The sequence below is a fragment of the Heloderma suspectum genome, chromosome 9, assembly GCF_057233095.1.
Source record: "Heloderma suspectum isolate Gila_16-S chromosome 9, 16-S_ref, whole genome shotgun sequence".
Lineage (NCBI taxonomy): Eukaryota > Metazoa > Chordata > Lepidosauria > Squamata > Helodermatidae > Heloderma > Heloderma suspectum.
In genome coordinates, this window is record NC_139466.1 from 14,963,095 (window position 1) to 14,989,323 (window position 26,229).

The 26,229-nt window shown below is 47.3% G+C and overlaps 1 protein-coding gene across 1 annotated transcript; it reads left to right on the forward strand.

Moving 5' to 3' along the window:
* The first annotated feature begins 630 nt into the window (after positions 1-630).
* ATP1B4 (ATPase Na+/K+ transporting family member beta 4) lies at positions 631-26,022 on the forward strand. The gene is made up of 8 exons (XM_084813777.1): positions 631-693; positions 7,840-8,005; positions 12,658-12,786; positions 13,358-13,465; positions 17,548-17,741; positions 18,937-18,993; positions 21,117-21,209; positions 24,702-26,022. The coding sequence occupies exons 1-8, from the start codon at positions 631-633 to the stop codon at positions 24,861-24,863; spliced, it is 972 nt and encodes a 323-aa protein (XP_084669903.1). The 3' UTR covers positions 24,864-26,022.
* Positions 26,023-26,229: the final 207 nt, after the last annotated feature.

The following is a 26,229-nucleotide window of genomic DNA, read 5'->3' on the forward strand; positions in this document are numbered from 1 at the left end:
ATGACTGACAGGAACATATTGGCACATATATGCCATCCCTGTTAGGATCTGGCTATTTTATAATAATGCTTTATAAACGGATCTTCAGCCTCCCAAGACAGAGTGAACCATGATTCCCTCCCCAGAGAGATCCTCATCTTTCCTGGAATTCCTCCTACTGTAGGCTACTTCGTATACATTAATGGCTTTTGTGGAAGAGAGCCTTCATTCTTGCCTGGAATCCTATTGCATGATCTCAGCTGCCTGATGAAGGCAAACTATTTATTGGTCTCCTGCCTACACGCTCCCCCTGCTCTGCAGCGTGGAAAAAGCAAGACTGCTCACCGGTTGCTAGCGGTGAAGCCCCCCAAAGAGGTCTCGGTCCTTTGCGTTTGATTTTACTGCTGAATCTGCTTTTTCATATATATATATATATATATATATACACACACACACACACACACACACACACACGAATGGAACTGTGATGGGATTGTTGGATGAATTCCAAGGAGAGGGTTCAGTTCAACTCTCCAGGGTTGGCATAGATGGTGGAGTTAGTGTCTTGTACCATTAGCCTAGGAGTTGACTTCCTACCATACTAATTCTCCCATTTCCCCTCCCCACCCCTCCTGCATTTTGTGCAAAGCCATGGAAGTGAATGCCAGCTCTGGAGGTGCCAAGGACTACAGTGGGAACTATCACCGAAAGCCGGTAAGTAGGTTGCCTTGGACAGGACCCAAGCGACAGAGTGGTGGAGGGTTGGTCCCTCATTGTGCCCAATGGCACTACACAGAGTGGCTCTGTACCTATGCAGGATTGCACTGCTCTCCTTTGTGTTGGATGGGTAGGGAAGAAGGTTTCTTGTAAAAGTTGGAGGAGGAAGAAGGAGGGAAAAAATACTTGGGGACAAGTACAATAATGCACCATGCAAAGCTAAATATTTTCGGTCATAAAAAAAAAAAAGGCTGGCCAGTCACTGAACTGGGGGGGGGGGGGGAGAGAAACCATGAATAGGTTCATTGATGCAAATAGTGTGTGTCTGTCACAGATTAAAAGGAGGATTTGAACAAGATCTGAACCAAGCTGTGTGGTCTAGTGGTTAGAATGTTGGACTGGGACTCGGGAGATCTGGGTTCTAGTCTTCACTCAGCCTTGAAGCTCACTGGGTGACTTTGGGCCAGTCATTGACTCTCAGCCTAACCTAACTACCTCCAGTATTAAAGGCAGTCTACCTCTGTACACCAGTTGCTGGGGAACATGGGTGGGAGGGTGTTGTTGCACTCGTGTCCCGCTTGTGGGTTTCTCGTGGGCAGCTGGATGGCCACTGTGTGAACAGAATGCTGGACGACATGGACCCTTGGCCTGATTCAACAGGGCTCTTCTTATGTTCTTAATGTAGTAGTAATAGTAGTAGTATAGGGCTGCGGTGGTTTAGTGGTTAAGACGCTGAACTGCAGACCGGAAGGTCGGCAGGACAGCAGTTCGAGACCTGAATGCTGTGTGACGGAGTGAGCTCCCGTCTTCAGTCCCAGCTTCTGGCAACCTAGCAGTTCGAAAGCAAGAAATTGCACGTAGATAAATAGGTACCGCTTCGGCGGGAAAGGTAACAGCGTTCCGTGCACCTCGGTGTTCAGTCGTGCCGGCCACATGACCATGGAAGCATCTTCGGACAGCACTGGCTCTTCGGCTTAGAAACGGGGATGAGCACCGCACCCTAGAGTCGGACACGACTGGTTGGGGACACCTTTACCTTTTTTAATAGTAGTAATAGTAGTAGTAGTAATAAAATAGCAGCACCCCAGGAAAAAAGTGTCTGATCTGGGTGCTTCTGTTACAATCCAGCTTATATATTCACAACACTCCATGAGCTCAGAACGGGCTACATCAACTTTCCCCAAGGTGGTATCTTCCAGATGTGTTGGCTGGGGAATGCTGGGAGTCGTAGTCCAACACATCTGGAGGGCACCAGGTTGGGGGAGGCTGGTGTACATTCGAGCACTCAGAGAGTTTCTCCCATCCAAGTGCTTGGCCTGGCCTGGCTGAGACCTCTTTAGCAGCAATGGCATAGTGGCACCACGAGCCACCCAGTTGCACAGAGCCTATAGTGGCATGGCCGGCGGTCTCAGGATGTGCTGGGGTGGTTTATATATGCAGCATGTGACTTGGAGCATTTCAGTGTTGCCAGTTACACATGGAACGTCACCATGAGAAACAGGGTTTTAAAAAAAAGCAGGGATGCTTTTTGTATAATGTATAACCTAGAATAATCTCAAGGAGATGTTAAATACAGGTCTCTGTTACCGAACATCCCATCTGTGGTTGTGGTGATCCTTGATGCCAGTGTGTGTGTGTGAGAGAGAGAGAAAGAGAGAGAGAGATGGGAGTAGGAGAGGAAGGGAGTGAGATTCTGATATCATACAAAAGAGCAATAAATAAATAAATTACTTTTGACACCAGTTGGCCCTCTGGCTTTTGCAGATTGCCATATTTGGTGCCAGGAAGGAAATGCCACCTCACAAGATCATATTGACTAGTAACTTTAAGGGTTTTTTGTGTCTTCCCCCTGCAGTCTATGTCTTGGATCACTTCCACGCAAGCAGTCTGGAACTCTGACAGGCCCTTGTGCTCTGCTTGTAGCACACCGTGCTGTGGCTTCTGTAGCTTGATCAGTGGCGATCGCACAGATGTTCTAGAGGCTGGTTCCCACATGCGTGTCCCTTGCATTCATGACTCATTGTTTGATGACTTGCTCCAGGAGAATATGTGAATGGGCTCCCTGGAGAAGCACTTTCTGTTTGAGGTCATGTGAGGTGATGCAGACTTCCTGTTGCTGGTGGCTCGTTCACATGTGCAACTCATCACTAGATGCTTCCATCACCAAACAACAAACATGTATGTGGTGAGCTGGCCCTGAGATTCTACGAATCAGATGCTCTCTGTGTGGAAATAAGCAGCGCTTGCATGCTAGGCCTGGGACAATGGGGTCCTGAATGTATTTCCCCGGGCCCCCGAATCTGTTTCCCAGGGCCCCAAGTGTCCATTAGTGCCAGTGGAAGATTTCTTTCTTAGCTTAATTGGCATGGGCAGTTTTCAAGGGGGATTGCAGCTAGTGATGGAAGGGTTAACCCTCCCCTCCCCACATGCTGGAACTCTCCCCATTCTCTCCCCATGACATTGGGTGGAAAAAACTTCCATTAATGTGGAAGCTTAATTGCATGAGGTGGGGGCAATTTTCCTCCAAGAGGGAAAGAGAGAGAAGTGTGTGTGTGTGTGTAAGTGGGGTGTAAATTAATTAAAGTATTTATTTTATTTGAGGTGATTCAGAAAAGAAAGTAATTGGCTGGCTTTGCCTTCTGTGAGATTATAATAAATCCTCGCAGTTGTCTCTGTCTTTATCACCTACATTAGCATATGCACATTTTATGCAGATTTGTATCCTATGGGCCTAGCGCCCAAATCTTTTAAATGCCTAGCATCACCCCTGGTGAGGAATGGTGGGAATTGCAGTCCAACAATATCTGAAGCAGAGAGAGCCACATGTTCCCCACCCTGAATTAAACTAATTTAATTTCCTTGCAAATGTAATACTTTATGGTATACATGTTGCATTTGGCCAAACCATGTTCCAAATACCATTTAGCTTGTACTGTAATATGGTGGGTGCCCAATCACACCTCCATGGCAATATGGCTTAATAGTTCAACTGGCTTTGGCATTAGAAACTTGTTTCTTGTTCCGTGGGGTAGTTAGGTAATGTTAGCCTCTGGACTTATGCACCCCACCCCCCTTTAGAAGGCAATATGTTTTGCTTTGCTTACTTCAAAGTGTGGTTCGCCAGCCCTTCTGTGTTGGAGGGTGCTTCTGCTCATTTTAAATGGGCCCCTGGACATCTGCCCCAGAGTCTTACCTTGATGGTGTCACTATGCCTACTTCTTATGTGTATGTATTCTAACATCCCACCTTTCTTAATATTGTGTCTTCTCCTAGATTAGACAGCATTTCATTTTGAAATGCATTTCTACCCTTAAAGTCTTCCAGCCTCTACACAGCTCACCTCTTCAACCCCCCACTTCCCCCAGGGTCCTGATCTGAACCACAATTGCCCCCATCAGAGCTGCTGTTTGCCACCATTTAATGCTAGGGTGTTGAATCTTTTATAGCCCAAGGGCCAAATTCCAGCCAGGAGAAGTCCTCCAGGCACATATTCCAGTGGTGGGTGGGGCTGAAGGTGAAAGGGGGCAGGGGGCAGGGATGAAAGCAAAAGGGGCAGGACTGAACATAAAAAACACCCAGCATATTTTAGCATAAAGTTCTTAGTGTTAGTACCTAAGCCTTAGGAGAGGCATTTCAACCTTTTAGAATGGGGAAAAGAACTGCACAGAAGCCAGGAAAACTCCAAACAGTCAACAGTTGGATGAAAGGAGCTGGTGCCTGCCAGAGGCAGGGCACATGGTCCTCTGGGGAACTCCAGAGGGTCGTTTTGGAACCCACAGAGAAAACTGGATTTGGCCCACAGGTACTGAAGTTCTGCACTCCTGATGTAAAGAGAACAGGGTGGCATTTCCATGTCTGCATCATGTCTAACGTGGCCCTTCCAGGGCCTTTGGCAAGGAATAGATTATGCGTACATGCACCAGCTGAGTTGGTAGGAAGCAAGCAGGTACATCTAGGCTGATCCCATGCTGGAGCAACAGCTCTGCGGTGCCTGGAGACCACACGCTATGAGGAAAGGTTGAAGGAACTGGCTATATTTAGCCGGCAGAAGAGATACATTAAGAGGTGAGAGGGGTGCCATCTTCAAACATTTCAAGGGCTGTCACATACAGAATGGATCAAATGTGTTTTCTGGTGCTCCAGAGAGTTGGGCCTGAACTAGCAGGTTGAAATGACAAGAAAAAAGGATTTCCTGACAGTACGAGCTGTTTGACAGTGGCATAGACTTCCTCAGAAGGTGGTGGGCTCTCCTTCATTGGAAGTTTTTAAGTAGAGGCTGGATGGACGCTTTCCAGGGGTACTGTAGTAGTGGATTTCCTGCACTGGAAGGGAGTTGGACCAGATCAGCTTCCCCCAACCTGGTGCCCTGCAGATGGCCACTGAATGGGCATGCTGACTGGGAATAATGGGACTTGCAGTCCCGACATATCTAGAGGGCTCCTTGTTGGGGAGGCTGGACTAGATGACCTTTGATGTCCCTTCCTACTCTGATTCATTGATCTGTTGAATGCCCCAATATCTTAGATGCCTCCTTTTGCCCGGTAGAAATCTCTTAGCCACCTTTTCCAATAAGCTCCTAACACAGCACATACAGCAGAATGATTGTGCAAGCTTGTAGTAAAAGGTAGCCAGTAAAGTTCATGGATGTGGGCTTTGATTTGGATGTTGGAGACCTGGGTTCAAGTTCTCACTTCACACAGCAGCAAATCCACATACATTTACTGGATTGCTGTGGTCAATTCCAGCTTCCTGGTAAGTATCCTTGTTTACTGACTAACCCCAACCTGGTGCCCTCTAGATGTTTTGGACTACAACATCCAGCATTTCTAACCATTGCCATGCTGGCTGGGATTGATGGGAGTTGAAGTCCAAAACATCTGGAAGGCACCAGGTTGGGGAAGGCTGGCATAATATTTATTTATCTGTGCGATTTGTATCCTGCCTTCCCCTGCCCCCCCAAGGAGCTCAAGGTAGCATACATGGTTTTCTGTCCCTTTTTACCCTCGCAACAACCCTGTGAGGTAGGTCAGGTTGCAAGGTAGTGATTGGCCCAACATTACCGAGTGAGTTTCATGGCTGAATTGGGATCTGAAGCTGGGTCTCTCGAGTCCTAGTCCAATGCTGTACCACGCTGGCTCTCATTTCAAAATAGATTTGTTATGTTCACACATTGCATTTTTAATTTTAAAAAACCACATCCCATTTTTATGCATACATGTAAAACATTTAATGGGACCCTTTTAAAAAATGTAATGTGTGGATCATGCCTAACTATGAAAAAAAATTCTGGGTGGCCTTGAGTGTCGCTGTTTTTTACTGACAGTTGTTGAAATGAATGATGTGGCTGGAATGTTGGAGCGGTTGGAATGATGGATGAGGTGAGAACTGTAAAATACTTGGGGCACACCTACATGAGAATTTTCTATTAGTTTTATACCAGTGAAGGTTGGTGACTCCGATGTCAGTGGCGTGGTAAATCCGCTCCAGGTTTCAGTCAGAACCAGTCAGAAGTTGAAAGGAGCTATGGTGACTTTGGGCCAGTCACAGACTCTCAGCCCAACCTACCTCACAAGGTTGTTGTTGTGAGGATAAAATGGAGAGGAGGAGGAGGAGAATGTAAGCCGCCTTGAGTTCCTTGCAAGAGGAAAAAAGGCGGGATATAAATGAAATAAATAAATAAAAAATAAATAGATGGCGCTTTTCCTTTGGTGTAGCACTTGGTACACCCTTCCCCATTTGGATCTCTCCTGTCCAGAATGCTTCCTGTCTTCTCTGTTTCTTTCCTTCCAATCCTCTTAGAAGTAAAGGAGGTTAGAAATAAAAGACAGGACACCACAAAAAGTGGGAGGGGTGTCAGGTTGAGGAGTTAGTGCTGAAAATATCACAGAGCGGGGACGAGCATGATAAATAATAGGTGAGATCTGCAACAAAATGCTGCTGTTCACGATTCCCACACCTCTGTTGAATTCCTGTTCCCTGCCCTTCTGGTTTTCTGTTTTTCCCTCAACACTCAGAACTTTCCATGGCCACTGACCATGTCCCATCCTCTTCCATCCTCCCACTTAAGAGATTTTTCTAAAGATTATTTTTGTACTTCTGATAACCTTGGGGTGTCCCCCCCACAAGCCTTTTCTGTGTGGGGTGGTGCCATTTTGGCTACATAAGTGATGGCACTCACAGCCCGAACATTGGAAATAGAGGGGAAAACGATCGGACATATAGGAGGCTGCCTTAGACTGAGTCAAACTGTTGGTCCATCTAACTCAGTATTGTCTCTATCGACTGGCAGCAGCTCTCCAAGGTTTTCAGACAGTGCTGTTTCCTAGCCATATCTAGAATGGTTGGGAATTGAACCTGGGACCTCTTGCATGCAAAGCATGCACAGCCAGCCCAAGACACTTTGCTGCCTGAGGCAAAAGACAAGATGGTGCCCCCTTCCATTCCATGTACGAAAGCCATCTGGAATTTTTCTCCAACACTGGTGATGGGGCATCCTCCTCCACCACACCTGAAGGCAGCAGGCTAATTTAGTGGGTACAGGGCAGATCATGTAACTCACAGCTCTCTCCTCCAAAACCTTGCTGCCACCTCCCAGCATCTGCCGCCTGAAACAACCACCTCACTCTGCCTTATGGTAGGGCTGGCCCTGAAATCATGTGCTCTACTGTAGAACTCCAGTCCTCCCCCAGTACAGGAAGCTCCCTTATTCCAAGCCAGACCGTTAGTCCGATAGCTCACCAGGGTTTCCCAGCCCTAACTGAAGATGCTGGGGATGGAACCTAGGACCCTCTGCATGTGAACTGCCCAGAGAGCTTTGGCTATTGGGGGGCATACAAACAAACAAACAAACAAACAAACAAACAGAATAAAGCAGGGACTCTACAACTGAGCTAAGGGTTTTCTTCTTCTTCTCAAATAATATCAACTGCAACCACTGCCAGAACCAATTGCAAACCTGAGAGAGAGAAAGAACTGTGCCTATCTGTAACTAGGGAGCAATGATGAGAAAATGGAAATTTGAACCATCTCCAGATAGTAAACGCACTGGCGTTTATTTTGGGTTGGAGAGGGAAAAGCAAAACAAAAGCGAAGCAAAACATTGTGTGCCTGGCTTGTGGGGGGTTTGCTTTGTCATCATTCCAGGAAAGTAAGGATGAAGAGAGAGATCAGCAGGACTCAGACGACGAGGAGGAAAAGAAAGGGAAAGAGATGGGCAAGAAAACATGGGGCGACGTAGTCAGGGAGGTGAAGATCTTCCTATGGAATCCAGAGACGAGGCAATGCATGGGCAGAACAGCTCAGAGCTGGGGTAAGCGAAATATTTCCTGCTCTCCCTGGGGTTGGTTTGTATTCATACCACTGCCTGTTTTTCATGATGCTTCATCACCATCTTTGTCTTCATCATCGTCATATACAAGAGCACAGGTCTTTGCAGGGGTGTTGCTAGGCACTTAAAAGTTTCTGGGCCCAGGCCAGTCATCTCAAATAAAACAAATTGTTCCATTAATTTGCACCCTGACCCAGATTATCCTAAACCAGTGGAAAAAAGTTTTTTCTAAGCTTAATGGCCATGCAGGGGAAGATATGGGTGGTGGTGGTGCTGCAGCAGGTAGGAAGGTAAGAATTAAACCTCCCCTCCCCGGCTGCAATTTCCCTTGAAAATTGCCCCCTGCATGCCAATTAAGCTGAGAAAAAACCTTCCACTGGCCCCAGTGGACACTTGGGGTTCTGTGGAATAGAACTGGGGCCCTTGGAAATATGTTTGAGGCCAGGGTCCTGTTGGCCCAGGCCTAGCAATGCCCCTGGGTCCCCGGCCCGAGGAACTTACAATGGACAAAAAAGAGGAAAGCAGCTGGGATAAACAGGGGAAGATTGTGCGTTTATTTCAATTGCACACACTTAGAATTGGTGACAGTTGGGCATGGGGAACAGGGGGTCATGCCAAAGACTTCACAGGGGAGGTGGGTTTTGCAGAGGGAATTTGCGGGAAGTAAGAGAGGCAGCATCACAGAGGTGTTCTGGGAGGCAGTTCCAAGCATAAGGGGTGGCAAGGGAGGAATGGTGGTGTCTTTTCAGGGAGCAGCAGAGCTTTGAACAGTTGAGGAGCTGAACAGGCAAGGGGCACAGGCAGAGATGTGCCTGCCCAGGTAGAAGAAAAGAGAGATAAGGGAAGGAAAGACTCTGGAAGGCTTTGAAGGTAAGGACAAGGAGCTGATGTAGGATCTGGAAGTGGAGGCTACAACGAAAACTTTAAGGCTGCAATCCTATACACCAGCTTTCCCCAACCTGGCGCTCTCTAGATGTGTTGGGCTACAGTTCCCATCATCCCCAGCTGGATGATGGGGGATGGTGGGAGTTGTAGTCCAATAGTCTGGGGGGCACCTATAGGCTGTTATACGCACTTCTGTTGAACTCAGTGGGACTTAACGTGTGAGTGGCCATCGCCTAGCATTTCAGACAGCCTGCAGGTAGATGACAGCCACTTGAAATCTGAGCAGGTTGCAGCTCCCAGCTCACGACCAAACTGGTTGGCAAAGTAGCCACAGAAACCCAAGTACACTGTTTTGATGTATACCACCAGGGGCTATTTAAACACCCCCCCTCCCAGATAATAATAGTGGGCTACATAGCAGGACTGTTGTAAACTACTCTCTCAGCCTCAGCCCTGACCCCTAAATTTATTTTTATTATTACATTTCTATCCTACCTGTTTTTCCTCCAAGGAACCCAAGGTGGCTCACATGGTCTTCCTCACAACAACCCTGTAAGGTAGGTTAGGCTGAGAGAGTCAGTGACTGGCCCAAAGTTACCCAGTGAGCTTCATGGCCGAGTGGGGAACAGAACTTGAATCTGCTGAGCCCCAGTCCAACACTCTAACCGCTACACAACACTGCAACATCTGCAGTGAAATACACTGCATGGGTGTCATAAGCTGTTTTTGCCTAACCACAGCCCTGCCCTGCCCCGCCCCGTAAGGGAACAACTTTTGCATTGGAAGGGGTCTATTCTGAAATGCTGAACAAACTATGCAGTGAAACAAAATGTTTCACATGAAATAAGCTACCTTAAAATCTCAAGTTTCTCCTTTATTTTATTTATTAAATTATTTCTACCCCCACTTTCAGCTCTCAAACCAAGCTCAAGGCAGGCTGTATCCACTAAGTATATATACAAATATAGGGTTGTATCCAATATTAGTCCTACTCAGGGTAGACCGATTGAAATAACAATTTCCATTTAGTTCCATGGGTCTGCTCTAAGTAGGACCAGCATTGGATATGATCCATTAATTGGCAAAAGAGTACGGCAAGAAAGAAAACCCATTGATTCCTATAGGATTCTTATTCTCCCTTTTGCTGGCAGTGAGTAATGGGGCTTTATGACATCCATGTCACATTTATTTCCTGCTCTCCCTCCAAGGAGTTCAGGGTAATTAACATAATTTCACCCCTGCTTTATGCTCACAACAACCTTGTGAGGCAGATTAGACCAATAAATCAAAAGGTCAGCCCATGGGGTTTGTGGGTAAACAGAGATTTGAACCCAGGTGTCTCAGATTTCATTCTGACCCTCTCTAACCACTATGCCTCACTGATTTTTGCGGCGCAAATTGCTGAGCAGAGGTGGGGCGAGATTTCAGATCCGGAGAAATGACAGAATTAGCACCAATTAGCTCATCCTTACCAACAAATTAAAAACATTTAAAATAAATTAAAATTAACAAACGTCAGCTTATCTTTCCCGATTGCATCAGTGCTTCGTCCTTTTTCAAAAAGTGCCTTCCTACCCTTGCTGGCCCTTCTCCAAAGCCGCTTACAGGGCCAAATTAAGCTTGCTTCTCTCTCTCCAGCCCCCACCCCTGCGGTTTGTTCTCAGAACTCAAAATTCCCCTCAGCATAAACACCTCAAGAACGCCGAGGTGAAAGGGCACATCTGCGTTCTCAAAGCTTGTCCTGAAACTGGATTCGGGTTCCTGCTGGGAAATAAACACATACACGCATGCATGCACGCACGCACATACATACAAATAGGTTGGGTTAGGCTATTTCTTTAGTATCATTCTTATTTTTAAAGGCATTTATTCCCTCATGTGGCCATCCTTTTAGGCCTTCAGCCAGGACACAGCCAAAAGCGAAATGCATTTCTGTGCTGCTTTGTGCTGCTGTGACATCCAGGCACAAGCAATTCATGGGATGTCCAGAGAGCCTTTTCTCTGTGCAGGTTCCAGGTTTGGGGGGGGGGCATGGGCAAGGTGTCCTAAGTGGGACTTCTCCTCGTCTCCAAGGCATCTCTGTCCACTCGCTTGCCCTCTCCTCCCTCTGGGCCCAATCCACACAACTGCCCAAAGCGAGAGGACAAGGGAAATTGATGCTTTTGCTCCATCTTTTCATTTTTGCCATTGCTTACATGATCAAAGAGGGCAGGTGGACACGTGGTGGTGGCAGCAAGGAGGAAGAGAGCTGGAAGACCAGAGAGTGGCATTGGGCCCGTGGTTGGGTGTGGGCCTTGACAGGTGCTCAGTGATGCCTAACCCTTGTGCCGGCCCTGCCTTTTCTTCTGTGGTTTTGATGAGCCAAGCAAGTGCATTTTGAGTTCCACCTGATCAAATAAATAAGTAAACAAAAAAATAAAAACCACTTCTCATCCCCCCCTTCCTGTTATTTCTACGCACAGTGGGGAAACGTTCTATCCTGTGCTTCCTCCAAGGAGTCCAGGAAAGCTCCTCTCTCAGTTTATCTCACAACAACCCTGTGAGATAGGTTAGGCTGAAAGACTCACCCAAGTTCACCCAGCAACATTCATGGCTGAGTGGGGATTTGCACTTGAGTTTGGTCCAAAACTCCATCCACACTGGCTCTAGAACAGGGGTGCAGAACCTTAAGTCTGGGGGCCAAAGCCAGCCCTCTGCGAGTCCCCAGAAGGCCATGGCCCCTTCGGTTGTTTGGTGGTTTCCTGGCTTTTGTGCAGTTTTTCCTGCCATTGTAAAAGGTTGAAATGCCTCCCCTAAACCTTACTTACTGCTTTGCATGCCAAAGGTCTTAGGTTCAATCCCCAGCATCTCCAGGTAGGGCTGGGGAAGAACCCTGCCCAACTCCCTGGAGAACTGCTACCAGTCAGAGTAGGCGAGGCTGGACTACTAGATGGACCAAGGGCCTGGCTCTGTGTAAGGCAGCTTCCGATATCCAAGGTCAGCCTCCTTCGGCACACAGTGTGGCACGTACCGAAACAGGCAAAGCTGCAACCCAATGCAGGTAGCTAGCCTCTCCTCCCAGCCTCACTTTCTGTGTCTACTGCAGGAGCAACTGTGTATTTGTATCAAAGGAGGACAGATGGTGCCAGGCGCGTGCAACAGCCCTCTCCTTTTTTTCAGTGCGCCTTTGCATTGAGGCTCTGCTTTGCGTTTGTGGGACTAACATAGTTATGAACAGTGCTGGCTCCAGGGTGTGGAGGGCCCTTGGGCAAGGCACCCTCCATGGGCCCCCTCCCTCAGTGAATCTACCTTCTCACTGCCATTGTCACCAGGCATTTCTCCTTGCCCTCTTTCTCCTCATTGCTCCCACTTGCTTGCTTGACAGGCAGAGAGCCAGGGAGCAAGTAGGTGGCGACATCTGCTGCTCCTCCTTCCCACCGCCACCGTTGTCTGGGCCAGAGTGAGAGGCAGGGGAACCAGCAGGTTGCAAGGGGGAACAGGAGGAGCAAGTCCGGAGCCCCCCACTTCTTAGTGGGCCCCTGCTGAAGTGTGGGTCCTTGGCAGGTGCCTAACCGTGGCTACACTCGATGCCAAGACATGGCACAGTATTACTGCAGTACGACATAATACAGTATGACATAATACAGTACAATACGACATATGTACATACAGTAATATGTACATACAGTACAATATGACATAATACAGCACGACAGAATGCAGGGCTTGCTCCTGTGGGCTGTCAACAACGTATCCGCTCTGTCTTCCAGGCCTGATCCTCCTCTTTTATCTGATTCTGTACACTTTCCTGGCTGGAATGTTCGTGTTTTGCTTGTACATCATGTTGCTTACCCTGAGCCCCCACACACCGACATACAGGGACAGAGTTGCTCCGCCAGGTAAGTACCTGAGCTCGGCTCGGCGCAGCGCAGCTCCATGGTCTTTGCCTTTGATCAGACAGGGACGCTCTGAATGCATGCTTGGTAGGTACACGGAACCATCTAAACCCTGCATATTATGGTGGTGACAATAGGGGGGCCACTTACAAATCCTCAACAAGAGGAAAGGCATCACCCAAAGAGAGGACAAAAGAGGACGCCGATTTGCATAGCATTTGATATGCTAATTCATATGGATAGACACACATTTAGAATGGATTATTATAATGTAAATAGAAATGCAGTACCTCTCACCATAGTGTGGAGGACGGCGACCAGGTGACCTGTGTGCCTGATGGGCAACTTCAAGGCCCAGCTCTTCCTTCTGATGGTTCTTTATCTTTAACCTGGACTCCTACAGAACAGCCCTTCATACAGAGGACGCCTTCAAAACAGAAGGCTGTCAGCCCTTTAAGCAGAGGACGGCCTCTGTAAAAGAGGACACCTCCCCCCCCTCCACAGGCCCCCTACACCAAAATGGAGGTAGTCTTGGTCTTGTCACCCAACTCATTTCTCTTTTCTTCTGTTGCAGGAGTTATGATTAGACCATACATTAGAAACACATTCAGCATTGCCTTCAACATCTCCCAACGCAGTTCATGGGAACCTTATGTGGAAAACATGGAACAGTTCCTCAAAGGTGGCTTTCTCCCCTCCCCCCTTTTCCAGATCTTAAATCTGTTTGATACTTAAAATGAGTTCTGAAAGATCAATCATTCACCGCCCCTCCCCTCAACTCTTATGTATTAGCCATAAGAGATCAAACTGGGGAGAAGAGCCAAAGACAGCAGTTAGAAAGAATATGACCGGAAGGCAGATCTGGTTTGGAGAGAGAATTGTGAAAGGGCTTCCTCAGGTTTGCTTACAGCAGAGGTGGGCAATCTGGCACCCTCCAGATGTCTTAGACTACAACTCCCATTATCCTGACCATGGGCCATGCTGGCTGGGGTTGATGGGAGTTGTAGTCCCAAATGTCTGGAGGCAGTGGAGGCTGGTGGCTTCAATTTCAGTGGGGCTGTAAATCCATTCTGGGTTTCAGTCAGAACCAACCAGTGTAGTGTAGTGGTGAGAGTGACGGACTGGGAGCCAGTGTAGTGTAGTGGTGAGAGTGACGGACTGGGAGCCGGGAGATCCGGGTTCTAGTCCCCACTTGGCCATGGAAGCTCACTGGGTGACTTTGGGCCAGTCACAGACTCTCAGCCCAACCTACCTCACAGGGTTGTTGTTGTGAGGATACAATGGTGAGGAGGAGGATAATGTAAGCCGCCTTGAGTTCCTTGCAAGAGGGAGAAAGGCAGGGTATAAATGCAATAAATAAATAAACCTGAACTTTAAAGGAGTTATCTAAGGTGCCAAAACTATTTTGGGGATAGGGTTCAGCACCTTGGATAGCTCCTTTAGAGGTCTGGCTGAAACCCAGAATGGATTCACAGCCCCACCGAAATTGGGACCATTAGCCTCCACTGTCTAGAGGGAATGCTGGCTGGTACTTCTGGGAAGCTGCAGTCCAAAACCACTGGAGGGCCCCAGATTGCCTTCCCCTCGCTTACAGTGGGTAGCTGACCTCCATCAATATCAGGCAACTTGGCCAGGTGGGCCAGCTGACCTGTAGGACTTACCCATAAAGTCTGCTGACCTAAAAGAATAAGCTTCACAAAGGTAAAATTTGGGTGTGGTTAGGGTGAAGAGCTGGATAAGGAATATCAAAAGGGTTATAGTGGTGTTCCCTGATGAAGAGCAAACTTGTTAAGGGAATATCAAAGCAAGACCAGTTTATAGGTCTCTGGGGCATGCCAACGGCCACTCGGTCGAGACCCTGGTGGGTGGCTGGAATGCCGCAATCACTGGGGCATTAGATCGGGTGGCTCCGAAACGCCCTCTCCCCCTGAACAGGGCTTGGACTGCACCATGGTTCAATCCGCGGTTACGAGCTCTGAAACAGGAGGTGAGACGGCTAGAGCGCCGGTGGAGGAAGTCTCGCTCCAAAGATGATCAGACACGGGCTAGAGCTGTATCTTCAGCCTATCACGTGGTGGTGAAGGCAGCAAAAAAGGAATATTATGCTGCCTCCATCGCGTCTGCAGAGTGCTGCCCCAGGAGGCTGTTCCAAGTGGTCCGGAGCCTGGTCGGTCCTGTGGCTCTGGAACCACTGGAGCATTCTAAGGCCTCCTGTGAGGCTTTGGCAAGGCACTTTGCAGATAAAATTGATAAGATTAGGTGTGTTACTCTGCACACTATGGATACAGTTAGTGAGCAAGAGGCGGCCTGTGGCAAACCGGTTTTGTGGGATCGGTTCCAGCTTCTTCCTCCTGATGAAGTGGACAAGGTGCTTTCATCTGTAAGGCCGACCACCTGCTTACCTGATCCTTGCCCATCTTGGCTCATTATGAGCTGCAGAGAGAGACTGGGTGAGGGGATCAAGGCGGTGGTGAATGCCTCCCTTGAGGAGGGAGTGATGCCATCAGCCCTCAAGGAGGCAGTGATAAGACCGCTCTTAAAGAAGCCCTCCTTGGATCCTCAAGTTCTGAACAACTTTCGCCCAGTCTCAAATCTGCCATTTTTGGGCAAGGTGATTGAGCGGGTGGTGGCGGTGCAGTTGAAGGCACACTTGGAAGAAACTGATTATCTAGACCCATTTCAGTCGGGCTTCAGGCCTGGGCATGGGACAGAAACGGCCTTGGTTGCCTTGGTGGATGATATGAGGAGGGCTCTGGATAGGGGTGAATGCTCCTTCCTTGTTCTCCTCGACCTCTCAGCGGCTTTTGATACCGTTGACCACGGTATCCTCCTGGACCGCCTGGAGGGGTTGGGCATTGGAGACACTGTATTGCGGTGGTTCCGGTCCTTCCTCTCCGGCAGGTACCAGAGGGTAGCACTGGGAGAGGAGGTTTCGGACCCGTGGCCACTTACTTGTGGGGTGCCACAGGGTTCCATCCTCTCCCCGATGCTATTTAACATCTATGTGAAGCCACTGGGGGCTATCATCAGGAGGTTTGGGGTGCGGTGTCATCAATATGCGGATGACACGCAGCTCTACCTCTCATTCAAATCTTCACCAAGGTTGGCCGTAGAATCCCTGTCCAAATGTCTGGAGACGGTGAGTGGCTGGATGGGGAGGAATAAGCTGAAGCTGAACCCTGACAAGACCGAGGTACTTTTGGTGGGAGACAAGAGGAGGCTGGGGGATGTTGACCTGGTGTTGAATGGGGTACGGCTACCCTTGAAAGACCAGGTCCGCAGCCTGGGGGTCATTTTGGACTCCCAGCTGTCCATGGAGGCTCAGGTGTCAGCTGTGAGCCGGACAGCGCTGTATCAACTCCATCTGATACGGCGGCTGTGCCCCTTCCTTCCCGACCATCTGCTCCCATCGGTAGTACATGCCCTGGTCTCCTCTCGTTTAGACTACTGTAATGCGCTCTACGTGGGGTTACCCTTGAAGACGGTTCGGAAGCTGCAGCTGGTACAGAACGCGGCGGCTCACCTGATTAAAGGCAGCTGCCGGCGAGATCACATCACTCCAGTGCTGAACGAGTTGCACTGGTTACCAGTTGTTTTCCGGGCCAAATTCAAGGTGTTGGTTTTGACCTTTAAAACCCTATATGGTTCCGGCCCAGCCTATCTTAAGGAGCGCCTCCAGCAACACCAGACAGGCCGCTTAACAAGATCAGCCTCGGATGGCCTTCTCTCTGTCCCATCAGCCAGGACAGCTAGACTGGTGGGGACGAGGGAGAGGGCCTTCTCTGTGGTGGCCCCCACTCTGTGGAACTCCCTCCCTAGGGAACTCCGTCATGCCCCCTCTTTAAATGAGCTTCCGTCGTGCATTAAAAACGTGGTTGTTCAGGCAGGCATTTTGGGTGGGTTAGGGTATTTAAAAAAAAAAAATTATGGTAAAATTTTATTGTTTTAAATTGTTTTGTGGTGGGTTGTACATCGCCCAGAGTGGCTGGGTGACCAGCCAGATGGGCGATTAATAAATTTAACAAATAAATAAATAAATAAATAAATAGGAATATAGTTTCCCTTTCTGTCTGTAAATAAAGGGACACACAGGCTGTGTTCACACAACACACTGACTGGGTTGTTGTTGAACTGTGGGTTGTCATATTATCTGCATGCAGTGTGTTTTCTGAAGAGTGGCTTGTTAACCATGCAGTGTGGCTTGTTAACCACCCTGAACAACCCAACAACAAACCAAGGGTTCTCAAGGTGGCTTGTTCGAGAAAAATACGCCACACTGCATAGTTAAGAAGCTACCCTGAGGAAAATGCGCTGTATCATAACCCACAGTTCAACAACAACCCACACTCAACCACAGACTCTGGGTTAGCATGTTGTGTGAACCCAGCCATAGCCTGCGATCTCTAGAGTCACTAAGAGCAGGAGTGGGCAATTTGTGGCTGTCCAGGTGTTTTGGCCTACAACTCCTATCAGCCAGGATAGCCCATGGTATTGGATCATGGTTTGTTTTGTTTCATTTTGTTCATTGTCCTCTTATAATAATTACTTTAAAAAGACATAGTAGAATTAAAACAGTCACAATAAAAGCAGCTGATGGAAGACACATTAATGGATCTCCTGCATCACATCTCTTGTCCCCTAAGAGAGGGACAAGATGTATGGTATTGCTAACCATTTAATCCTTGTTAACATCACACTGATGCAATGATGGAAAGCGTTGTGGTGAATGATGTATGGAACGTTAACTTTCTCTGTTGCCTGTAGATTACAATGATGCAGTTCAAGAAGCCAAAAATATTGTGTGCAAACCAGGCCAGTATTTCATTCAGGAGAAAGAAAGTGGCATGAAAGAAGCTTGCCAATTCAAGCGATCTGAGTTGATGAATTGTTCTGGGATAGAGGATCAAACCTTTGGGTACTCTCTCGGACAGCCTTGCATCCTGCTAAAAATGAACCGAGTATGTTCACTTGCTATGTATCATGGAATGGCGGTGTGTGTGTGTGTTTCAACACTCTATTACAGCCTTCTCCAACCTGGTGCTCTTCCAGATGTTTTGGACTTTGACTCCCATCAGCCCCAGCCAGCCCAAATAATGGTCAGGGATGCTAGTTACCATCTACAACATCTGGAGGGCACCAGGTTGGGGAAGGCTGAACTGTTACATGGGACTGAGGTGAATAAGAACGCAAGAATAGCCTTGTCTGGATCCGACCAATGTCTTGTCATTGGTCATTCTGTTTGCAGCAGTGGCCAACCAAACTCCTTTGGAAGGCTGCAAAGAAGGCACTGGAAGCCATCTCCTGGGGTTTAATCCCCAGCATCTGGTAGCCAGAACTATGATGTTCCTGACTACATAGATTGCATTTAGCTATTATGGTTAACAGCTGTATTAACACTCTCTTCCCTTGGTGCAGGGGCAGGAACCTCTTTCAGCCCAGGGGCTGAATTTTGTTTTGGTGTAGTTCTCAGGATCCTCATCCCATTAGTGGGCAGAGCCAAAGGCAAAAGGGACAAGGCCAAAGAGTGGGGCCAAAATTACATAAAATTACAGAAGATAGCAGCATATTGTAGCTTCAGCCTCTTCCTGCCAGTAGCTAAGTCTTCAGAGATGCATTTCAGCCTTTTCAAATGGGGTAAAAAACTGGTCAAAAGCTGGGAGGGCCGGATTTGGACCCCAGCCCGAGATTTCCCACCCCTGTCTTAGAAGGTTACAAAACACGGCCATCATGAGTTTTTCTACACAAGGCATTTCTTGTGCACTCATGATTCCTTACTTATGGTTGTTGACAGGTTCTTTAGATGATGTCATGATACTCCAGTTTCCCTTCTTTTTTTTAAGGGTACTTTCCCAGGTTTTTTTTTGAGTGGGGAAAATGTGCTGGGAGTTGCAGCACTTTTTCTGTCTAGACATGCATAGGGTTGCGACTTAAGGCTGTTACTTCATCGAATGCACGCTGGAGTTCTCAGGTGACAATCCAGAGATCGTGGGCATTGTTTTAAGAGCTCTACAGTCCTAAAGATGATAGAGCTGTGGATTCTCCTGTCCCGTTCCTCCCTTGACCTGCAGGAGTCATTCAGCAAAAATGGGACTGGATTTAACTCATATGATTTTTAAAAAATCAAGTGCAATTAAAAGGCTCTTGTTTCCATAGATTATTGGTTATCAGCCCGGTTATGGAAAGCCAGTCACCGTGAGCTGCAAAGTGCAGGTAAATTCTCTTTCCTTTAATATTTTCTGTATTGCAGGGTTTGGCGCTGGCACAAGGCATCCAGGCTCTAGCAGAGCCCATCACTGACGCCTGCCCTAAGTCTCCTTTAGGGTGGCCACTTATGCATCACCAAAACAAAAAAAGAGGATATGTGGGTGAGCGTGTGGATGCATTTGCAGGGGTAGGCATAGTTGGGCATCTGCTGACAGCCCACAGCCCGGCAGGGGCCCACTGACAAGAGTCTCCTGGACTTGCTCCTCTACTTCACCATTGCAACCTGCTTCTTCACCTGTCACTTGCTGTAGCCCAGACAGTAGTGGTGGTGACAAGAAGGAGCAGTAGATGCCCCTGCCTACTTGCTCACTGCCTCTCTGCCTGCCAAGCAAACAACGGTATCGGTGATGAGAGAGAGGATGAGGAGCAACAGCAGCTGGTGACAACAGCGGTGAGAAGGCAGAATCACTGAAGGAGGGGTCCCACCGAGGGCATCTTGCCCAAGGGCCTTCCAAAACCTGAAGTTGGCCCTGACTTGGCTCACATGATCACGGAGGGGGAAATAAGCCACCATGGCTTATTTCCACCTCCTTACGTGCCTGATGCATGCCAGGGGGATGGGCATAATGACCCTCAGCGGCACAGCTTGCTGTGATGCGTGAACCTGAAGAGGGTGCCTTGTAGTCATGGTTAATGAGTCACCCAGAACCCATGGTCCATGTTAATACTATATGCACATCACTGGGTTTCCTGCATCACTTTTGGTCCAAAAGAGTAGCCGTGGGCCTTTTGTGGAACTACGAAGTGGCAAGCTGAAGCATGTGAAGCACTTTGATATCCCAGTTATTACTGGATGATAAACAGTTAACAGAGAATAGCTTCGACAGCAAGGCATGGTCAAGCAGCTTTGTTCTTTCTAGCTGTACATAAAGAACACCCTGGTTGTGGAATGAGCTCTCCAGAGAGGCTCTCCTGGTGCCGAAGTTGTGCTCTTTCCGGTGCCAGGTGAAGTTGTGCTCTTTCCGGCGTTTTCCCAGGCATTCAGTTTCTGTTGTTTACGGGGGGGGGGCTAGAGTAGCTGCCAGCAGCTGGTGCCCTAGGTGAACCATGCAAGCAGTGCCCCAAACCCCAAAGGCAGATCTAGGCTGAGGTTTTTGGTAAACTGGGAAACATTTTGCCCCTATTTTCTGTTTAAAGCTTTTAAAGTGTATTTATTTAAACAGAGGCATAATTATTCGGTTTTTCCATCTGTCCATCGTGCCAATGTTTCTGAGATCAGATAAAATACAGACATGAAATTTTCAGAACAGATTCGTACATGACAGCTAGATGATATTTCAGTCCCATTTCAAATAAAAATGCATTAACATGTTAATTATGATTTTTATTATTGCAAATCCAGAATCATCCATTACGCTATTCTGCTTTAACTGCCATTACTACCACATCCAATATAGAAAGAACTAAGAAAACTCTTAGAAAACCAAGTTTTTTTTAATTTGTATTTTTTGTAATTTGTATTTTTAGTTTTCAGATTTGGCACCCCACTTAATTTGGTGCCCTAGGCGACTACCTAGTTTGCCTATACGGATGGGCCACCCCTGTGTTTATAAATCTGTTACTGTTACTGCCCCTTTGATTATTTTCATTCTCTAACTGCCTCTATGCTAATCTGTCATACATCAATCTTTGCACTACTGCTAGGTTTCATTTTTTTGTTTTTATTTTATTCTGTAGTTTAAAACTCTTAAGTGATATTTTATCGTGTTGTATTTTATGGTTTTAATTGTTGTGAACTGCCCAGAGTGTTTCAGCTATTGGGTGGTACAGAAATATAATAAATATACAAATGAACAAAGGAAGTTGGCTTACAGCAGGTCAGAGACCATTGTTCCACCTGCTACCTATTTCTTAAATAAAAAACCAAAACAAAACTTGGAAATACCAGTGATTGAACCTGGGACATTTTGCCTGTGTTCTGCCATGAGGCCATGGTCTCTGCTCATGTCTCTGCTCTGACTTCTGTTGGTGGATATCATGGTCTCTGCTCTGACTTCTGTTGGTGGATATTGTGATGCAGGAGGCCTATTACGTACTTTGTATATCTAATTACAGTTTTTAAATCGCAGAAAGGCGATGAAAGCGATCTCCATGCGATTGAGTTCTATCCAAGGGCAACATTTGACCCCATGTACTTTCCTTACTATGGCAAACTCATGCATGTAAGTAGAAATTCAGCTGCTGGATTCAGTTGGCTGGACGGCAGGTCAGAGCAGGGGTTTCTCAGCGCAGGATGAACCACAGTGCAATCCTATGCGTGTCTACTCAGAAGTGAGTCCCATTGAGTTTAGGGGGGCTTTCTTCTGAGAAAGTGGGTATAGGGCAGGAGCCCAACTGGTTAAACTTGGACAATGATAACTGGGGAAACTTTGGGCTTGGGCAATGGTGTAGAGGTAAATTATGAAGTGCTGGAGTTCATCTCACAACAGCCCTCCATAGCCGCACCCCTAAGGAGAATTCATAGCCTGTATTTATACCCCGCTTTTTTATTAGCTCAAAGGAACTGACACTCTGGTGAAAACCCCCATCAAAAAACACAGGCATCCAAAAACCAACCAACCAGTAATAAAATCTCACAATTAAATTTATGGGGCATGGCTCCAGTCCTATACATAGCTAGCTGGAAATACACTCCATTGAACTCAAGTCACTGGTGGTACTTCCTTTTAACTGCACAGGCTCATCTTGCAGAAACATACTGAGCTTTACCGAAAGATCTTCAGCCTCCTGAAATGCAACCTGTAGCTTTCAATTAGAAATGCAAACAGTCTTGCATTAAACTGTTACCACTGTTACCACAACTAGCGTGGAGTAAGAACCGCATCAAAAAGGGGGAAAGACGTATTCAGCCCCTTTGATTATTTTCCTCATTCTCTAACTGCCTCTATGCTAATCTGTCATACATCAAAGGCACCAGTTGAGGTTGGCAGTTAAAAAGTGACAAGCAGATATCGGTACTCTGGTAATGTCTAGGATTGACTACTGTAATGCATTGTACATGGGGCTGCCAGTGGGGACTGTTCGGAATCTGTTCGGAAACTCATCTGTTTGTACTGAGGTTTGTCTGTCTTAGTACATTGACTACAAGATAAGCCCCTGAAGAAGGAAATCAATATTTCTGAAACGCATCAGGCCAATATAAAAGAACTACAATAAACACTTTTCTATAGGCACCTGGGATTTCTCCATTTTCTTTTCTCCCTTTTTTCCCTGCACACGTGTCTCCCCTCCTGTTCTTATCCAGCCAGAAAGACAGCCTTCTCAGTGCTGCCTCCATTAGTGGTGCTTGGTACAGACATGTTATCCTTTTGGTGCCAGGCAAAGATGATTTGATTCTCTCAGCTTTTACATGCATTCCAACCCTCCCCTTTATTTTAATGTTATTATATCATGTTGAAAGACCGCCTTCCCCAATACTGACCATCCTGAGATATAAGATCAGCCAGGGAGGTTTTGCCTCCTTGAGGAATTGGTCCATGGGGTTACTCCATGTACAGTGGAGGCTGGTGGCTCTGATGTCAGTGGGGTGGTAAATCCACTCTGGGTTTCAATCAGAGCCAGTCAGAACTCTAAAGGAGCTAGCCAAGGTGCAAAGCAGTTTTGACTGGATCTGCCTGAAACCTGGAGCAGATTCACTGCCCCATTGATATCGGAGAGCCACCAGCTGCACTGCACATGTGGTAGGGCCTTTTCGGTGGCAGCACCCCAGTTACGGAACTCTCTTCTGGTAGAGATTTGGCTCTCCCCCACCCTGTTTTCATTTAGGTGCCAGTTAAAGGCCTATTTATTTGTGCAGGCTTTTGAGGTACAGGCAAGTGTTCTATTTGTGTTTGTTTTTTTATATTATGTTGATGGTTTTATTGTATCTTATGATTTTAAAGTCATGAAGTTATGTGGTGTATCATGCTGTATATAGGTCATCAGCCACTCCGGGCTCTTTGTGAGGAAGGACAAAATATACATCAATTAATTAGATAAAATGTATTTATGCTTATTATCTTATTTATTTACAGCATTTGTACTCCTCTGTTCAGCTGAAAAAGGCTCCTAGAGCAGCTTACAAGGATTAATATTAGGCCAGTCCCTGCTCTCAGGTTTAAAGTCTAAGAGACATGACACCAAAGGAAAAGGGATTGGGAGGGAGGAGGGGAAAAAAGCAAATGGCCGATGTATTGAGCCAAGTTGTCTTCCCCTTGCCATGATGTTCTTCCGGGGTGGCAAGTCCCAGAGGCCCTTGGTTCTTGGCTGAAGGATTAGGCCAGAGTCCCAGGGAAACATCCGTTGGAGCTGCGTGTTCTATCTGGCAGGGAAGGGATAATAATCTTGTTTTTGTAAACCATCCTGGAAGCTCCACTGAAGGAAATATGGAAATCTTTCAAATAAACCCATGTATGAGTGAGCATGTACAGCACACTTTAGCTGACTTGCCCTGCATTCACCTTTTAGCCCATTGATCTGCGCTGGCTGCAGCAGACTCTGAGTGAAGGGACTAACCAAGAAGCAAGGTAATGAAACAGGCAACCGTCAAAGCACAGGCAAGCAGTCAGATACATGGCTACGGCAGGAGTGGTCAGGAAAGCAGGCAGAGGTCAAAACAGAGATAGGCAGTCAGATATATTACACAGTCCAGGAGCAGAGTCAAGAAGGAGTCCAAGAATCAGTAGCACAGAGCATTAATCACAGGACAAGCTAGAAGTCATGGGAACTGGAAGAACAACATGGTTTCTAGCACTAGCTAGGTGCCCACTGAAGGCTTTTAACACCAAAACCTGCTGAGCCCCACCCAGAGCTCAGCTGCAGCACATTACAGCTCACTGGACAGAGCCCTAATCATGAGGAGTCACTTTCTCCTGAGGAGTCCTTCCTTGCAACCAGGCACGTCTTCTTACAGGAGCCCTGCTGATTAGCCTCTTGAGGCGACAGTGCTCTCTGGGACTGGGTGGTCGCTCAGCCTCTGTTTCTAAAGCAAAGTTCCCCTCTTCCTGTGGGGATGAGCACGTGCTCCTCTCTTGAGGCCCCCACCCCCAAGTCTCCTGATATAGATGGTTCAGTAGCATCATCTGTCTCTGGGAGCTCTAGCTTCTCGGAGGAGTCCTCCAGCAGGGGCATATGACACCCATTAACAATGCAATCCTGAGCATGTCTAGTTTGAAGTAAGACCCATTGAGTTCAATGGGCCTTATTCCCAGGTATAGGATTAAGAACTTAAGAACAGCCCTGCTGGATCAGACCAAAGGTTCATCTAGTCCAGCATTCTGTCCACACAGTGGCCAACCAGCTGTCGGCCAGGAACCCACAAGCACAACACGGCTGCAACAGCACCCTCCCGCCCCTGTCCCCCAGCAACTGGTGTACATAGGCTCACTGCCTCTGCTACTAGAGGCAGCACATAGCCATTGGGACTAGTAGCTATTGATAGCCTTCTCCTCCAGGAATTTGTCTACCTTTTAAAGCAGCTTAAGGGCGCAATCCTAGACAGAAAGAAGTCCTACAACTTCCAGCATGGCTGGCTGGGGAACACTGGGAGTTGTAGAGCTTTTCCTGTCTAAATAAGCATAGGATCGACCCAAATTTTTGCAGTCCAATTCTCCACAGAGCTCTCAGAAATGGACACTGGAGCTTTCCGTTTCTCTCACCTGCTTCTCCTTTTCTAGGTCAACTACACACAACCGGTGGTGGCCATACATTTTACAGGTGTGACAAAGAACCATGACATGAACATCCAGTGCCAACTGAATGGGCAGGGCATCATTAATGACTATAACAACGACCGGTTTCTGGGGCGAGTCATCTTCACGTTGAACATCGGCGAATAGACCAGAGAAGCATTTTGCTATCACTCGTTCTACGGCAATCGAATCTTTCCTAGCCATGGGGGGGAAATGGCCACTAACAAGTGCCAGGAAAATTCAAACCTGTTTGGGGGGACTATTTTGGTTTTCTTCACAAATAAAATGGATAACTAATAAGGTATATAGGCTGTAGAGCTAAACATAAAACATTGAAATGGTTCCTCCTGCAAGCAAACATGTGTCAAGTAAGAGAACATTTTTATTTTAAATCGCATGCAAGAAACTTTGAATCGATCGTTCATCAGTGCGTCAATAAGAACGGCATTGGGTGGCAAACAGGTAATTTTGCCACTGCATCCAAGTTCAAAAGGAACTCTTTTATTGTCTCCCCACCCCCCGGAGGGTTGAACGCGTTGTCCATACAGGTGAACCAGCCGGTCACCAATTAACAGCTCAACATGTTGCATAGGCAGAGTGAAGGAGCCTGCATCCTCTCTCTGGAGATTGCTATTTCCTATGACAGTATTAACAAGACAGCTGTCCCAAGAACCATTGCTCTAAGAGATGTTCCAAGTTCACATCTGTCCTGTTCGAGGCTGATCCCAGAGATACCACTTTAAACATTATAAAGCCTTCTGTGAATGGGTAGCTGGCCATAAATGTAACGTCGCTGATGTTAACATGGTCCTTGGTAGATCTACTGAAATCTACAGGCTTCAGTCTAGAAAAGCCCTAGTACTACATGCTGGTTCCCTGTTGCTTTTCAGGCTGAGGTAGAAGTAGTAACGATGAGCCCTGAACAGCCTGGGCCCATCATATCCAAGAGACTAATTTCCACACCTATGCTTCCCCAGAGAGGGCACATTCTCTTTAAGCTTACTATCTACATGTCACGTCAGGACTGAAAGGGTGTACAGAGAGGGGCATTCTCTGGGCTGCTCCTTGGCTCTTGTATTTCCTTCCTCCAGCAGCTCATCCTAGCCAAGTCAGGATGCTTTCTGGAAGTGTTATAAACCCATTTTTTATTCCGGTTGGCTGTGGGCATCCAAGGAGAGGGCAAGATGGGGCTTAATCAATGTAACTGGGGGTTTTGTTATTAATGTATTTTCACTTGACCCCATGCTCTTTGGACAGGGTGGACTATAAATCAAAATGAATTAGTAAAAAACTTTATAATGTGCACTGAGCCCATTTCTTTCTTTCTGGAGCATCTTAGACTGGGTGGCTTGGGGGAGGGGAGAGGGTAAAAAGGCTTGTGATGCAGTAAGAAGCTGGAGGGAAATCCTGGTACTAGCACATCGGGTGGGGGCCCAGCCTTGTGGCATAGCTGCTGTTTTGTGTATGTGCACACACACAGACTCTGGACCACTGCCACAGGTTTATGGCTAAT

Coding starts and splice junctions, on each gene's coding strand:
- ATP1B4 (XM_084813777.1), top strand. CDS start 631: ATGGAAGTGAATGCCAGCTCTGGAGGTGCCAAGGACTACAGTGGGAAC. Junction 12,787..13,357: donor GGACAGAGTTGCTCCGCCAG/GTAAGTACCTGA, acceptor CTTCTGTTGCAG/GAGTTATGATTAGACCATAC. Junction 21,210..24,701: donor ACTATGGCAAACTCATGCAT/GTAAGTAGAAAT, acceptor CTCCTTTTCTAG/GTCAACTACACACAACCGGT.